This window comes from Pelodiscus sinensis, chromosome 6, assembly GCF_049634645.1.
Source record: "Pelodiscus sinensis isolate JC-2024 chromosome 6, ASM4963464v1, whole genome shotgun sequence".
NCBI lineage: Eukaryota > Metazoa > Chordata > Testudines > Trionychidae > Pelodiscus > Pelodiscus sinensis.
This window is the reverse complement of record NC_134716.1, coordinates 109596835-109613585: the sequence shown is the minus strand read 5'-3', so window position 1 is coordinate 109613585 and position 16751 is coordinate 109596835. Positions and strand designations below refer to the sequence as shown.

Sequence of the window (16751 nt, the reverse complement as noted above, 5' to 3'; positions counted from 1 at the left end):
GATCATGGGAGTATTAACATTTGGAAGGCAAGATTTTCATATGTGAAGCTGATCTCCTGATTGGCAAATTCTTAGTTGAAAGGGATTATTAATTGAATTATCTGATCTTTCAGAAGATATCTTTACTTGTATCTCTTTCCTCATATTACTAGCCAAACTCTGTCAAAGCGAACGTGTTTACAGGAAACCATAAGCTAAACTATTATATCAGATGATTCACATTAGGGAAGATTGACCTACTTTATTGTGCAAGTAAAATGAAAATTCAAATTAATCAGGATAAAGAAGGCCTTTTTTGAAAGCTTCTACCTGATCCCCTCTCAAGAGCAGATTAAACCTCTCACTTGTCTATGCATTTTTCATGTTGCTTGTTTGCTTTACAACCTTGTTTTTGCTTCAACTGTTTTGTAATATTTTTATTTTTTATATTTTAGTCTATGCATGGAACATTGAAAAGTGTTGAAGGCCCCCCAAATTTGGGTATAAATTTGCCCCTGAGCATTAAACCTGCAACTCAAAACTCAGCCAGTCATAACAAAGAGGACACAAAATCCATAAATGGAACAGAAAAGCTGGAGAAGAAATCTCCCTCTCCCGCAAAGAAAGCAGAACCCAAAAAAGTAACCAATCCTGGCTGGACGTGTTGGGAATGTGATCGACTCTTCACTCAGAGAGATGTGTACATATCCCACATGAGGAAAGAACATGGAAAGGTAAATTATTGAAACTTCAAAATTAAACGAATGAATGCTAAAGTAGAAACAGTTGTTTTTAAACAGTTTAATATTGCTTTATAAAGAGTAATGCTGTTACTGATTATTTCAATTTTGTGCTCTGTTTTTTCTTTCCTCTTCTCATATTGATTTCCTTTTTCCTTTTATGTTGATTAGCTTTTTAAATTTCTACTGAAAGTCTCTCATAGCCCTCAGTTACTTGTAGGATTATTTAGTCAATACCAATGGTTGTTCCAACACAGAGGGAATGATTGAAAAAGTTATAAAATTTTTATTAGCTAAACTGATTTCTGATTCTTTTTCCATTCCCTTCCCACTTCTTTAACAGTTTGGTTGTAGAGGAAACAATTACTTTTTTTTGCAGAGGGAGGGGGAGCAGATTAGTGTGATTGTTGTAAATTACAGATCTCTGTTACATGTTGTATTCATCATGAATACAGTTTTTTTCTTCTGGTTGTTGTTTAGTTAGTTTTGGTTAGTTATTAGTGATAGTTTTAGTTAGTTAGAGATAGTAATGAGAGGATTGTTTTGTTCCTCTCCCTTCCCTTGGGGAACCTTATTTTCCAGGAAGGGCATACCTGGCTCACCAAGTTTTAAATGCTCCTCCTCCTGCCAAAAGTCTCTACTTGTTATTAATAGTGATTGTACGTGTGTCCATTGCTTGGGTGAGTCCCATATTTCCCAGAAGTGCAACTTCTGCCTGGCTCTCAAATCCAGTTTAAGGTCTCTTCCAACCCTATGATTCTGTGAAAGAAAGGGAGATTAAACTCAGACTGTTGATGATGGAATGCTCCCTTTGACAGTTTTTGAGTCTGATTAGATGAACCTCCAGTAGACCTGTCCCTGAACAGATCCAACACTGCTTCAGCCTTGGCAAACACTTCCCCTTAAAAAAAGGGAAGATTTTGGAAGCTTCTGCTAAGGTTTCTAAAAAGAGGCATGTAGACTTTCATCTTAAAAAGTCAGTTCCAAAACAGCCCAGATGCCCTCCGAGATGTATAGTCTCTGAAGTCTCAACCTCTCAGCTTAGTACTGGTGGATTTGGAAGGTCACAGAGCTTGAAGGAGAGATATGGTTCAGACAGGGCCACTGCTCAATGAGCACATGCATAAGCATCAAATGTGACATAATTGGGCTTAGCCCTTTACAAGTACCTACCCATTTAGCACCCTCAGAAACAAGCAGACAATGGTGCCACACACCACAGACATCTGTGTTGTTAGCAGTTTTCCCCTTAAGCTGTGTGCTTGTGTGGCCACTTAGTAGAGATTCAAATGTCGTCTAGCTGATTAGCAGAGCACCCAAAACTAGGTTTTTTGTTTGTTGTTTCTGTTCTATTGATGCACATTTGCACATGCCTCGGTGCACATAAACATTGTATTCCACACATGTATGGAAAAGATTAGAGGGAACATTGGTTGTTAGCCTCCCCTTCTCTATTGATAATACCATATGCCTTGGCTACAGCATCCTCAGTACTGTGTCAGTACCATTCCCTTACTTAAGGTCAGATGGAGTTAGGACCTGTCTGTCTGTAGCAGAGAGACCAAGGTTCCTGCTTTCTATAACCCTAAATTAATCTCTGAAGCCACTACTTTATGAAATCACATTATGAATATGTAACTAGTATTAAGTGTAAATGAAGACTTTTTTTAAATAGAAAATCTTGCATACTGTGACTAACTAGTTTTTCTAGGCATGGTAAAAAACATGATTTACCTGATTAAAAACCACCTCTGGTAAATACCAAGCCTTTCCTGCCAGCCCACCCTCAGACTTCAACCAGGATTTCAGTTAGCTTATGAGATGTTCATTCGAACCAATGGCAACCTGTTCTCTGCTCCATTTATCTGTGAAAGAAACCTTTTAGATAGCCATAATGTCAGCCTGTAGAATCAGAGAGATTGAAGCCTTGGTGGTAGAACATCAGTTTATGGTGTTCAAACAATAAAATATATTTATGTCCACACCCTAAATTTTTACCTAAGGTACTGTTGGAGTTTCATATTAACCAACCTGTTCATCTACCAGTGTTTTTTCTGCATAGTTCTTTGCAGGATACCTGTTGTCATGCCTTGGATGTTAGAAAGATTGGCTTTATATTTAGAGTAAGGCTGTCGAGAGATTAAAATAGTAATCACAATTAATTGTACAATTAAAATAATTAGTCGAGCAATTAATTGTTCTGTGAAACAATAATGGAATACCATGTATTTAAACATTTTGGGTGTTTTCTACATTTTCAAATATATTCATTTCAATTTCAACATAGTATACAATGCTCAATACTCTACTTCTTGTATAGCCAATTGCTCAAACAAGTTTGGTTACAATTGCGGGAGATAATGCTGTCTTCTTGTTTACAATGTCATCTGCAAGTGAGAACAGGTGTTTGCATGCACTGTTGTAGCTGGTGTCACAAAATATTTACCAGCTAACTGTGCTTAAGATTTACATGTCCCTTCTCGCTTCAGCCACCGTTCCAGGGGGTATGCGTCCATGCTGATGATGGGTTTGGCTTGAGAATGATTAAAGTAGAGTAGATTAATGCATGTTCATTTTCATTATCTGATTCCGATTCCAATAGCAAAAAGTTGATTTTCTTTTTTGGTGGTTTGAGTTCTATAGTTTTTGCATTGGAGTGTTGCTCTTTTAAGACTGGTGGAAGAAACCATGTTCCACCCCTCATCCCTCACATAGTTTGGACAGCACTTCATATTCTTAAACTTTAGGTCTGTGAGCTGTGAATGTGGTCTTGAACATGTGCTGAGTCATATCCAAGACTGATATAACATGAAATATATGGCAGAATGTGAGTAAAACAGAGCAGGAGACATACCGTTCTCACCCAAGGGGCTCAGTCACAAATGTAATTAATATTTTTAAATGGGCATGGACATATGCAGGGCTCGACAATTAGTGTAATCTACTCGCCTGTGGTAAGTAGATTACAAGCTGGCACAGCGCAGTTAGCACATGCATAGCATGCCGAACCGCGCGGCTGGCGAGCGGGGCTCATCACCGCTTGGCAAGCCCTGGACATACGAATGTTTAGCATATCTGGCACGTAAATACTTTGCAATGCTGGCTATAAAAGTGCTATGCAAACACCAATTCTCATTTTGAGGTAACATTGTAAATAAGAAGTTGGCAGCTTATTTCCTATAAATGTAAACAAACTTATTTGTCTTAGCGAATGGCTGAACAAGAAGTAGGACTAAGTGGACTTGTAGGCTCTAAAGTTTTACATTGTTTTTTAGAGCAGTTATGTAACAACAAGAAAAACATTGCATTTGTAAATTGCACTTTTCACGATAGAGATTGCATTCCAGTTCTTGTAAGTGGTGAATTGAAAAGTACTATTTCTTTTGTTTAATATTTTTATAGTGCAGATATTTGTAACCAAAAATAATAAAATGAGCACTGTATTGCTTTATATTCTGTGTGGTAATAGAAATCAATATATTTGAAAATATAGAAAAATATCCCAAAATAGTTGTTAATTTCAATTAGCATTCTATTATGTAACCGTCTGATTAACTACAATTAATTTTTGAGTTAATCATGTGAGTTAACTGCAATTAATCTACAGCCCTAATTTAGATAGGACCAAACAATTTAGAAATGTCACCTAGGCAGTTCATCTCTTTTACAGATAGATCCATGATCTGTACATATAGACTCTCAAGAGTTATATCTATTTCAAGCAAGTAAAATCTGAAAAAAATCTCCTGAGAGCTCAGAATGAACTGACATAGATTGTTCTGCTTCTTTCCTTCATTGTCAGTTTTGTTTATCCCACTTCCTTCTACATGGTAGTCTGTAATATAAAACCATTAGATCTTCAAAATTATGAAGAAGTCTTATGTCCTACAGTGTAATGCCATGCTATACCCCCTCTTTCCATATCCCTATTTAAGGATCTTTTCTGTGGGTCATTGTTGTGCGATGAAATCATCACCAATCAAATTTGAGAGACCAGTGCTTCAGTCTATTTTCAATTAGATGCCCCTCATCCTTCCTCCTGTAGTTGTGTGCTACTTGCTAATCTATCAGAGTGAAAATCTGCAGAGGCAATTTCACAGTGGTGAAAGGGTTATTAACTGGAATTCTCTAAAAATATGTAAATTCAAGCTGATCCTCCTTTTTTCCCCTCTGTCTTTGGTGGCAGAGAAGAATTGAAAAGGGAGCAAGGGCACCTCTTTTTTTAGTTAATATTTTCAATACTGCTCAGTGTGTGCATGCCTCTTAATATTCACGGAGTTTAGAAACTGGGACCAGTGACTCCTACATTATTATCTTAGAGAGGCAATATCCTCAAAGAATAAAAGATTTTGGTAAGTAACCTTACTCTGTTATTTTTGAAAGATATCTACTTACTGCTTTTGATTATCTTGCTAGTTAATATTTTATTCATTTTCCCTTCTTTAAAGCAAATGAAGAAACATCCTTGTCGACAATGTGACAAATCTTTCAGTTCATCCCATAGTCTATGTCGCCACAATCGTATCAAACACAAAGGCATTAGGAAAGTTTATACCTGCTCGTAAGTTCTACTTTTAATGTACTTTGAGATAAATGGAGACAAAGGTAGAGAGAAAAGTAGAGGCTGTTGTCAGTTTATGTGCACTGCTTATATATGCAAAACCAAGAATCTAATTAGGTTAGTCAGTATCCAGGCTGGGCTGTCCCACTTATGTATAATATAGCACAGTGGTTCACAACCAGGGTAAATGTAACTCATGGGGTATAAGTCATCTAGACATTTGCCTAGCTTTACCACAGGCTCTGTAAAAAGCATTAGCAGAGTCAGTACAAATTCAAATTTCAAACAGACAATGACTTGTTTATACTAGTGTATATCCTTCACACTGAAATGTAGTACAAGATTTATAATCCAATTGATTTATTTTATAATTATCTGGTAAAAACAAGAAAGTAAGCAATATTTCAGTAACAGCATACTGTGACACTTATGTACTTTTATGTCTGATTTTGCAAGCAAGTAGTTTTTAAGTGAAGTGAAACTTGAAGGTAGGCAAGACAAATCAGACTCCTAAATAGGGGTTCAGTTATTTGGAAAACTGGAGAACTACTGATACAGCATATTGCTTTATGGACTTAAAATAATAAGCATATTATGGGGTTTGCCACCTCATTGGTTATTAGGCAGGGTCTGCCATACTCGTATCCATTTCAAGCTGATTTCAGTTGATCTGTTAAACAGTATTGAGTTGTATTAGTCACTCGTTTTGTGATCTGGTTGGCCACTGTTCCACTTGTTCCACTCGTCACGTGATGAACTTGACAAGTGGAACAAGTTTTGGACTTGAATAGCCTTTAAAAGACAATATATGTTCTTTTTTTAATTTCAGAATCACAACAATTATGGTCTATTCTGAATTAGCAAAGTAATTATCATAGAAACTGTTAATTCCTGAAAATAGATATATTTTGAAAGAGAATATTGGAGTATATTTTCTCTCTTTCTCCTATACTCTTCTGGGCACACCCTTCCAGGGACCATTCTAGAATACCCCATCCCCAACCAAAACATCACTTGGGGTATAGAGATAGTTCCTATAATATCCAATGTCACTTGGGAGGCCGTGAGCCCCACAACCACCGCCAGCTGAGAGAGCAAGCCCGATGGGGAGATAAGACTGCTCTCTTGACTATCCTGGATGCTTGCCAAGAACAGCAAGCGCAAGTGATGTCAAAAGGGAGCTAAGAATAGATGCTTAGTTCAAAGAGGAAAGTGAATCAAGCCCGGAGACTTACAAGAAGCCAGGGGCAAGGTCAGACTGAGATGTTTCAATAGTGGCTAGGTCAATGGGATCTTGGTTTATAAATAAGACTAGGCACTACAGTAAAATGAATAATAATAATAATGAATTGGAATCCAAGTTCAGACTGTAGGAGAGGTGTTTGTTGCCCAGATAAATCTTGGATTGAGGGGGAGTTGTAGAATGGGTATGTCTAATTTTATTCACTGGTGATGTGGACAGAAGATGAGAGGGGGGAGGATCTCAAATACTTCAGTTCTTCTTTGAGTGATTGCTCATGTACATTCCAAGCAGGGACGGCTTTAGGAAGTGTGAGGCCCAATTCAAACAGTTTTGGCAGCCTCCTTCACCCCTCTGGATTTTTTGTTGAGAAGAAATAAAAAAGGACCTACACAATAAACCACAACCACACGCAAATACCACGTCAGAAGTAGCACTGATCAAAATTATATCAATATAGTTGAACATTTTCCAAAAAAATGCCATCCTTTATTATGTAAAATTTTACACAAAGTTAAATCAGTTGCCTTAAGTGCAGGTCAAATATTTTCAATTGCAAACTATCCAATCTTTTCAATAAAGTTTAAAGTTTGATTTTTAAAAAGTTACCAGAGAGCATTGCAGTTTTCTGTTACATTGGTTTACTTTTTAAATAGTAAAAATGGAGTCTTTGTTATGAAAGTATCAGTTCTGTGGTCAAATTCCAGTCCTTAGTGATTTCAGCGCCACTGATTTCACTAGGTAATATGGTACCTCACCACCATTGCCTCCTTTGCGCTGCCCTTCAACACATTGCCTGCATGTTGGGTCCAAGGTCAGTCTACACAAGATTTTATCAATGATTTTTGCTCAAGTGATCACTGAGACAAGACAAGGACTCAATTGATTCTAGTCACCTCTTCCTTTAAACACTAGATGTAAAGTGTCAGATACAATTGAGTCCCAAATAGACTCTACACCACCAGAAATAAAACCTGTTTCCATCTTCTGTGACTTTCAGTTAGATGTAACTCACTATCCTCTGCTTAGTGTTCAAGTTATGGTAGACCCTAAGTCAGGTCATATTAAGTTCAGGTCTTTTAACTTTTAATCATACAATATGGATAACAAGATTTCATTCTCCCAGCTCCAAGTCTTAAGTGAATTTTGACCCAAAAGAGCCAAAATTGATCACCTTGACACAGCAAGTGTCATGGAGCTGGGAACAACAATCTCTGCACCACTCCAGTGTGAGCTCCTGTTCAAGGCAGAATCTTCCTGGGCAACACTGTTCGCTTTGGCACTGCTTCTGGGAGGGCTCCTATTCATCAAGGTGGAATCTTCATGGTGACATCACACCTGCACAGAGGCTGCCATTGCAGCGTGGTACCTCTCCATGTTTCACATCCACGTCAGAGTCAGAACTGCATGGCCATGGGTCCAAGAGGCAGTGCTATTCAGCACAGAGACAACCAGAGAAGAGGCCAGAACTGGCCTAATACTGGCCTCCTCAGTAGTAGGTCCCACCTCAGTGGCCTTTCTGGACTCCTTGGGTGTACCACCAGATGCAAGCGGGATTTCCCAGGTCCATTTCAGTGGTTTCTGTCAGCAGGGGCACTCCCTCAGTGGTCCTAGGCAGAGAGCACGCTGTAGTGTTGCAGTTGTCCCAGCAAACCACATCAGGGTCTTAGATACCTGCTACCCAGCCTTTCAGGACACCGGTGGAGTCCCGTTCAGTACCAAGCCCACAGTCAGGACAGGCTTCCCATTCCGGTGAGGACCAATGGCACCAGGTTCCAGGAGTGTTGCCGCATCCAGTACTGCCCACGTCATAGCACTGCAATGCCAATGACCAAGAGCATGTGCCCTCTATACCAGTCCCAGTACTGGATATGAGACAGAAAGAAGGGGTGCTGCAAGACCCCTCATCTTCATCATCTCTGGATGAGGTGGAAGTGGAGGCAGCAACATCGCTACCCCCTATGGACAATAGGATGCATCAAGAGGCACATGATACAGAGTATGGGTCTGCAAATCAAGGAGATGGTGGAGCATTTGGATCCTTTGGAAGACATTTTGTCTCTGGGGCAGTCATCCAGGATTACTCCCTTTTATGAAGACTATCTTCTCCACCATGAAAACCCTCTGGCAGACCCCAGCTTCTATCCCTTTGACTGCTGAAGGGGTTGAGCATCAGTACTTGTATACACACCCACAACCTGGCACCCTGGTGGAAGATGTGGCTAATGCTAAGGAATACCAAGGTAAACCAGGGCCCCACTCCCAAGACCAAGGATTCGAAGAGGCTAGACCTGTTGAAGAGGAAAGTTTACTTCCTGGGTAGCCTACAATTATAATATATGGGTGACCATGGGCAAAATTTAAAGAACTCCTCCCGTCGGACTCTAGATCCGCGTTTGTGTCCTTCCTAGAGGAAGGGAGAGTAATATCCCTAATGTCCCTTCAGGCAGCTCTTGATGCTGCGGACTCTGCAGTCCAGTCTACATCTACGGGCATAGTTATGAGACGGAATTCTTGGCTTCACGTGTCCAGAATTCCTACAGAGGTTCAGAATATGATACAGGACGTTCCTTTTGAAGGTTCCAGCTTGTTTGCAGAAGAAATGGATTCTAGGCTGCACATTTTGAAGGACAAAAGGGCTACATTAAAGTCCTTGGGCTTTTACACACCTACAACACAGTGAAGACATTTCAAGCCAACTCTGCTCCTAGATATTATCCTCCCCATCAGCGACAGGAGCAGAATAGCTCCCCCCCCCCCCCCATGTGTTAATAGAAGTGGCAGTGGGAGCACCAATAACCAGGCCTAGTCTTCCAGGCAGTCTCCAGGGCCTAGGAAGAACTTTTGAAGGTGCACCCAAGGGCACTATACCTTTCTCCTTCTTAGATCTTGTTCCTATGTTTGGGGACTGCTTGTCCCATTTTTAACGTACCTGGGCCCGAATCACATTGGACAAGTGGGTTCTAGGCATGGTGAAGATGGGATATTCTATCCAGCTTGTGGGTACCTCATCTTCCCATTTCCCTGCACTGTCCCTTTTCAGGGACACCTCTCATGAGCAACTCCTGCAATAGGAGTTGCAGATGCTTCTCGATATAGGGTCAGTAGAGGAAGTCCCTCTACCATTCAGGGGCACTGGGGTTTATTCCCATGATTTCCTTATCTGTAAGGCCAAGAGCAGGTTATGTCCCATATTAGACCTACTATGCGGTCTGAATAAATACCTGAAAAAGTTAAAATTCCGTATGGTATCTCTGGCCTCAGTTATCCCTTCACTGAATCCGGGAGACTGCCCTCAATCTGAAATATGTGTATTTTCATGTGGCCATAGTTCTGGCTCACAGAAGGTTCCTTTGTTTTACAGTGGGTGGTTCCCACTGTCAGTTCAAGGTGTTACCTTTCAGCCTGTCTGCCATAACAAGGGTCTTCACAAAGTGCATGGCACAGAGGAGCTCAAGTCTTCCCTTACCTGGATGACTGACTGATCAAGGGGCCCTACAAATTGGTGGTCCGAGCTCACGTGGAACTCACCACAACCATGTTCAGCTGGTTTAGACCTCTTACTAAACCTTCAGAAGTTGACTCTGTTGCCCACGCAGATCACAGAGTTCGCAGGGACACATTTGGACTCTCTGGCAGCCAGGGCATTCCTCCTCCAGCCCCATTTTGAGAGCACGTGCAGACTGATTTGGGGTCTGGGGGCCCATCCTGTTACGACAGTCAGGATTTGCCTATGAGTGATGGGACACATGGTTTTCTGCACCCACGTTGTCCCCTTTATGAGGCTTCATCTCTGTCCAGCGTGTATGAGCCATCTCAGCACTATCTTGACAGGATGCTAACCATCCGGCTGTCAGTGATAGATGTCCTTCAGTGATGTCTGGATGTTCTGAACATGTACCGGGGGTTCCATTTTACTCCCCATGGCCCACCCTGACTTTAGTAATCGACTCCTCCAACTTTGGGATGGGGTGCTCATTTGGGCGGTCTCTGGACTTAGGGCATCTGGTTGCAGGCAGAATGTGCAGTGCACATCAATGTAAAGGTGCTCAGGGCAGTGGGGTTGGCCTCTGTAGCCTTTTTGGCAAAATCGGGGAAAGCGTGTCTCAGTTCACATGGACAACACTACAGCAGTGTTATATATCAACAGACAGGGTGGTGCTCATTTTATTTCCCTGTGCAAGGAAGCGATGTCCCTGTGGGAGTTGAGCATGCGCAACAAGATGCACTTGTTGGCCTCTTACCTGCCGGGGTCTCAGAACTCACTGGCAGACAACCTCAGCTGCTCATTCCAAACTCACTCGTGGTCCCTTAGGTGGAAGGTTGTGCAGTGGCTTTTCCAGAAGTGGGGTTGTCTCCATTTGGATCTCTTCACTATGAGTGAAAACAGGAAATGCCGAGCCTTCTGGTCTTACTTGGGCAGGAGAAAGGGCTCCCTAGACAACACCTTCTAAATCCACTGGAGGAAGGGTCTTCTGTACGTGTTTCCTCCCCTTCCCCTTAATTCACAGGGTGCTGACCAAAGTTCACAAGGGCAGTGTGGACCTCATTTTGATAGCATCAGCCTGGCCCAAGCAACATTGGTGTACGAGGCTCCATCAGCTGTCGGTAGGGCCGCTGGTCCCCCTCTATTTGCTCCCAGACTTGCTGTCCCAGAACCACGGCACATTGCTGCACCCCAACCTCTAGGCTTTACACCTGATGGCCTGGAGGCTCCATGATTGAGCACATTGGAACAGCAGTGCTCAGAGGGAGTGAGGGCAGTGTTGTTAGTAGGAAACCTACGCAGGCCACATATGCTTCCAGGTGGAAAAGTTTTGCTTTGTGGGCCATACGGCGGGGTACCCAGTCATTGCAGGCTTCAGTTCTCCTTACTCTAGAGTACCTTGTGGGTTTGAAATAACGATGGCTGGCCACTTCCTCCAGTAGGGTACATATGCCGCAATTTCAGCGGTCTACCCTGGGTCAGGGGAGGAGGGGATATTTCAGCATTTGTGGACTGCTTGGTGAGCCAGTTCCTTAAAAGATTGGACAGTCTGTATACTCACATGAGGGACCTAGTGCCCCAGTGGGATCTAAACCTGCTATTGTCAAAACTAATAGCTTCACCTTTCAAGCCATTAACTACTTGTTCTTTATTGTATTTGTCAATTAAAGTTGTATTTTTGGTGCCCATTACTTCAGCCAGATGAGTTTCTGAACTAAAAGTGTTAATGTTGGAACCCCCTTATACAGTTTTATTTAAAGATACGATTCAGTGGAAATCTCATCCTTAATTTCTCCCAAAAGTGGTTTCCCATTTTCATATGTCACAAGACGTTTTCCTACCGGTGTTTCACCCTAAGCCTCACTTTGGGTAAGTCTAGACTACATGCCTCAGGCGACAGAGGCATGTAGATTAGGGTACCAGACATAGTAAAATGAAGCGGCGATTTAAATAATCGCCGCTTCATTTAAATTTACATGGCTGCCGCGCTGAGCCGACAAACAGCTGATCAGCTGTTTGTCGGCTCAGCGCGATAGTCTGGACGCTCCCCTGTCGACATCAAAGGTATTTGTCGACCACCCAGGTATGCCATACCTTTAATGACAAATACCTTTGATGTCGGCAGGGGAGCGTCCAGACTATCGCGCTGAGCTGACAAACAGCTGATCAGCTGTTTGTCGGCTCAGCGCGGCAGCCATGTAAATTTAAATGAAGCGGCGATTATTTAAATCGTCGCTTCATTTTACTATGTCCGGTATCCTAATCTACATGTCTCTGTCGCCAGAGGCATGTAGTCTAGACGTACCCTTAGGTCTCTGCATTCCATGGATGTCAGGCATGCCTTAGCTTTTTACCTTGAATGTACTAAGTCGTTCAGGAATTCTAATCAATTGTTTGTTGCAGTAGCAGAAAGGATGAAGGAGCTACCGGTCACTGCCCAGAGGATATCCTCCTGGATCATGGGGTATATTCGTACTTGTTCCAACATAGCGAAGGTGCCAGCCCCTCAGTTGTCAGCCCATTCGACCTGGGGTCAGGCCTTGTCAATGGCTTTTCTTGCACATGATCCCGTCCAAGACATATGTTGAGCGGCCCCATGGTCCTCGGTACATACATTTACATCCCACTGTGCCATCCAATGGCAGGCTAGGGAGGATGCTGCATTTGGAAGGGTAGTGTTGCAGACTGGTGATCTCTGACCCTCTGCTGGTGAGAACTTGGAATGCACAAGAGCAATCACTCAGAGAAGAAAAGACAGTTACTTTTCATAACTGGTGTTCTTTGAGATGTGTTCTTCATGTCCGTTCTAAAACCCTCCTGACTCCTCTCTGTCAGAGTAACTTACAAGAAGGAATTGGGGGGTATGTCTACACAGCAGCATTATTTTTGAATAATGAACATTATTCCAAAATAATGCATTTAGTGTCTACACAGCATGCCCGTTATTTCAAAATAAATTTGAAATAACGGGCATCTTACTCCGACTTCTCTAAACTTTATTGTATGAGGAATAAGGGAAGTCGGAGGAAGAGTGCTCTGTTTTGAAATAAGTGCTATGTAGACATGCTCAAATTCAAAATAAGCTATTTCGACTTGAGCTACGCAATTAGCGTAACTCTAGTTGCGTAGCTTATTTCAAGTTTAGCTCTGCTGTGTAGACGTACCCTGAGGGGGGAGGTGGTCAGCAGGGTGCTATGTACCTAGTCATACTGGTGCCACTCTAGGGGTCTCCCTTGCCTACCTATGGAATCCTGCTAGGGTAAAATCCTCTCAGCAACTGTGAACATGTCTGTCATTCACACGCCTCACTTGGAATGGACATGAGCAACATATTTCAAAGAACACCAGTTATGAAAAGTAACTGTCCTTTTTCACTTGGTCTCCCCATATGCCAGTTTCTAAGATGATGCCTCAGAGATATTCACTGCAAGAGAGTGGTTAATTTGCTCACATATTTTTGCCTAATTTGGTATTTGGCAATTTTGTTTACGTGTTAATACTTGTGTATGCAAACTTGGCTAGAAAAATATTAGTATTTCTTTTAACAAATTGCATTGATGCCTGTATATAACACAGTACTTCATATCTGTCTTTAAAAAAAATAAAAAATAAAAGATTGTTTATAAAAATGGTAAACATTTGACCATTTCTATTTCTGCTTTGCACTTATACAGACACTGCCCAGATTCACGACGTACTTTTACTAAACGGCTGATGTTAGAAAAACATATTCAGTTGATGCATGGTATCAAAGACCCTGATGTGAAAGAAATGACAGAATCAACTAATATAGAAGAAAGTGATGTAAAAGAAGACACAAAGGTAAACACTTCAGAAGTATTTCTTTCAACAGTGCATTTTTTGTTCTGTTCTTGTTTGTGTGAAGTAACACTTTTTTATAGATAAGGCCCTAGCAAATTCCCAGTCCATTTTGATCAATTTCATGGTCACAGGATTTTAAAAGTAGTAAATTTCATTATTTCAGCTATTGAAATCTGTAATTTCATGTAGTTGTAATTGTAGGGGTCCTGACCCCAAAAAAGGAATTTTGGCAGGGGGAGGATCACTAGGTTATTGGGAGTGGGGTAAGATGCAGTACTGATACCTTTACTTCTGAACTACTGCAGGTGGTGGTGCTGCCTTCAGAGCTATGTAGCTGGAGAGCAGTAGCTACGGACTGGGAGCCCAGCTCTGAACACAGAGCCACCACCAGCAGTGCAGAAGTAAGGATGGCATGGTAAGGTATTGTTACCCTTACTTCTGCCCTGCTGCCTGCAGAACTGGGCCCTTAGCCAGCAGCCGATACTCTCCAGCCAGATATCTCTGAAGGCAGCACCACACAAGTAAAGGCGGCATGGTATGGCATTGCCATCTCATTTCTGTGTTGCTGCTGATGGCAGTCTGCTGCCTTCAGGGCTGGGTGCTGGCCAACAGCCACTGCTTTCTGACCACAGCACAAAAGTAAGGGTGGCAATGCCACAATGTCTCTTAATAGTCTTGTGACCCCTGCCCCCACAACTGCCTTTTAGGCCATGACCCCCCATTTGAGAAGCTCTGGTCTCCCTCTGAAATCTGTACAGTGTAGAGTAAAAAGTACACAAAATACTTGATTTCTTGCAGGACACCAGATTTCACAGTCTGAGATTCATTTTTCTTGGCTGTGAATTTGGAGGGCCCTATACATAATTTTTTGGGCTGGAAGGGACTATCTAGTCCAGCAATTCTGTAGCTGTGGACCACCATTTTAATGGGGTCGCCATGGCTGACTTAAACTTGCTGGGGCTGGGGGCTGAAGCTGAAGCAGGAGTCCCATCACCCAGGGATGAAGTTAAAGCCTTCAGCCATGAATGTCAGGGCTCAGGTTACATGGGCTCCCTGACTTGGGCTGAAGTCCGGGACTTTGCACACACACCCCCCCCCCCACGCTCCCCAGGGCGGTGGGGCTCAGGCTTTGGGATCATATAGTATTTTTTGTTGTCAGAAGGGGGTCATAGTGCATTGAAATTTGAGAACCTCTGGTCTAGTCTGATCTCCTGTAAAATATAGGCAAAGCATTTCGCTCCATCAGGTCATCCTTCAGGTCCTTATCTTGTGGTTAAACTAGGGCATGTTTGTTAGAAAGACATGTAGACATTTAAAGACTTCAAGTGATGGAGAATTCAGCATATATCTTGGTGAGTTGTTTCTCTAGCACCTTTTCAGAGGTGCTGTGTTGGAAGCCCTGAAAACCAGAATTCTTTATCAACCAAACAGCTATAGCTTAAAAGCTTCAGAGGAGTAGCCAAGTTACTCTGTAACTGGAAAAACTTAAAAAACAACTAATAGTCCAGCAGCACCTTAAAGACTAACAAAATATGTAGATGGTATGAGCTTTCATGGGCACAGCCCACTTCATATGAAGAAGTGGGTTGTGCTCACAAAAGCTCATGATACCATCTACATGTTGTGTTAGTCTTTAAGGTGCTGCTAGACTATTAGTTGTTTTTTAAGTTTTTTCAGCTACAGCTTAGATAGAAGCAGAAGCTAGAAGTACACCTCAGAATCCCCTGTCTGTGTTCCTCAATCCCAGCGATGGGAAATCAAGACTAGTGAGTGGGCCACATGAGTTGCCTCCTTTATCTCAGTGGCTACACCTTTGAAATTGGGCATGTGCACTAAACATAACCCTCAAAATACGCACTTGCTTCTCCTTCTGTATCATGTCTTTTCAACACAAAGTGATCCATGCTTACTGACATATTAAATTGTCAGCAAAAGTAACAAAGAAATGAAGGGAGCACATGGCTCTCACAATGTTATATGCAATCAGCATGCACCTCACATGTGCCCTTGCTTTAAATGTGTGTCACTTCTCATTTTGCCAGGAACTGCTCGATCCTCCACTCTGTCCCCACTCCACCCCTTTCCTCAAACCTCCACCCAATCTCTTCCCTGCCTCCTCCCCCAAGCATCCTTTCTCCTCCCTCTCCGTCCCATCACTTCTGGAGCACCGTGAATTAGCTGATTCACACCCCAGAAGTGCTGGGAGGGAGGGACAGGAGTAGATAAGTGTAGGTCTCCCAGCATGAGAGAGGCATGGGGGGATAGAGGAGACACATGCAGGTCACATGCAGAATCCTGATGGGCCGCATGCAGCCCATAGGCTGCTGGCTGCCCACCACTGCTCAATCTGTGCCAGAGGGAGCACCACTGCATGTGCGAGAATAGTACAGTCCCCTTGATTATCCAGTCCTTGGTGTGCCTGGTAGGACTTCAAACATTGATGCCAAGTTATTGATAACTGATAGTTTTATTACATGGACCCCACATTTACTGGCAGTCAGGCGACTCCAAACTAATTCACATAGGACACTGAACAATCATCTCACAATAATAATACAAATTAGGGCTTACTTTAAAATAGTAACTTAAAAATGAAAAATTTGAAGTCATCCTTAGAATAATAAGGCAAGTCCTCCTATGTGCTGGATGGGTGAGCAGTGTTGACAAGCACTGACCTGTCCTCCTTGGCCAGAGGAAGGCTGATCAAAAAACGGCTCTGTGTTTTCATGGTATATATCAAGTATCTTGGTTTTATTGAGACCGGCCTCGTTTTCCATTTGATGCCTGGGAATTTCTTTCAAAGCAATGGAAATGTCCCCATTTTTAATTACATCAATCAAATCTTTGAATTTTTTTGATCAAAATTTATTTCCATATTGAATAAATTGTTCTTTGTGTTTGCCAGAAATAAATGGTATATTG

The 16751-nt window shown here is 42.2% G+C and overlaps 1 protein-coding gene across 14 annotated transcripts in view; it reads left to right on the top strand.

The window, feature by feature from the left end:
- ZNF532 (zinc finger protein 532) overlaps positions 1–16751 on the top strand; it is a 97266-nt gene that overhangs the window by 77321 nt on the left and 3194 nt on the right. For all 14 annotated transcript variants that reach the window (XM_075932610.1, XM_075932609.1, XM_075932605.1 and 11 more), the window contains 3 exons: positions 435–713; positions 5168–5280; positions 13682–13829. In XM_075932610.1, the coding sequence (XP_075788725.1) occupies positions 435–713; positions 5168–5280; positions 13682–13829 (540 nt within the window). The remainder of the gene's footprint in view (positions 1–434; positions 714–5167; positions 5281–13681; positions 13830–16751) is intronic.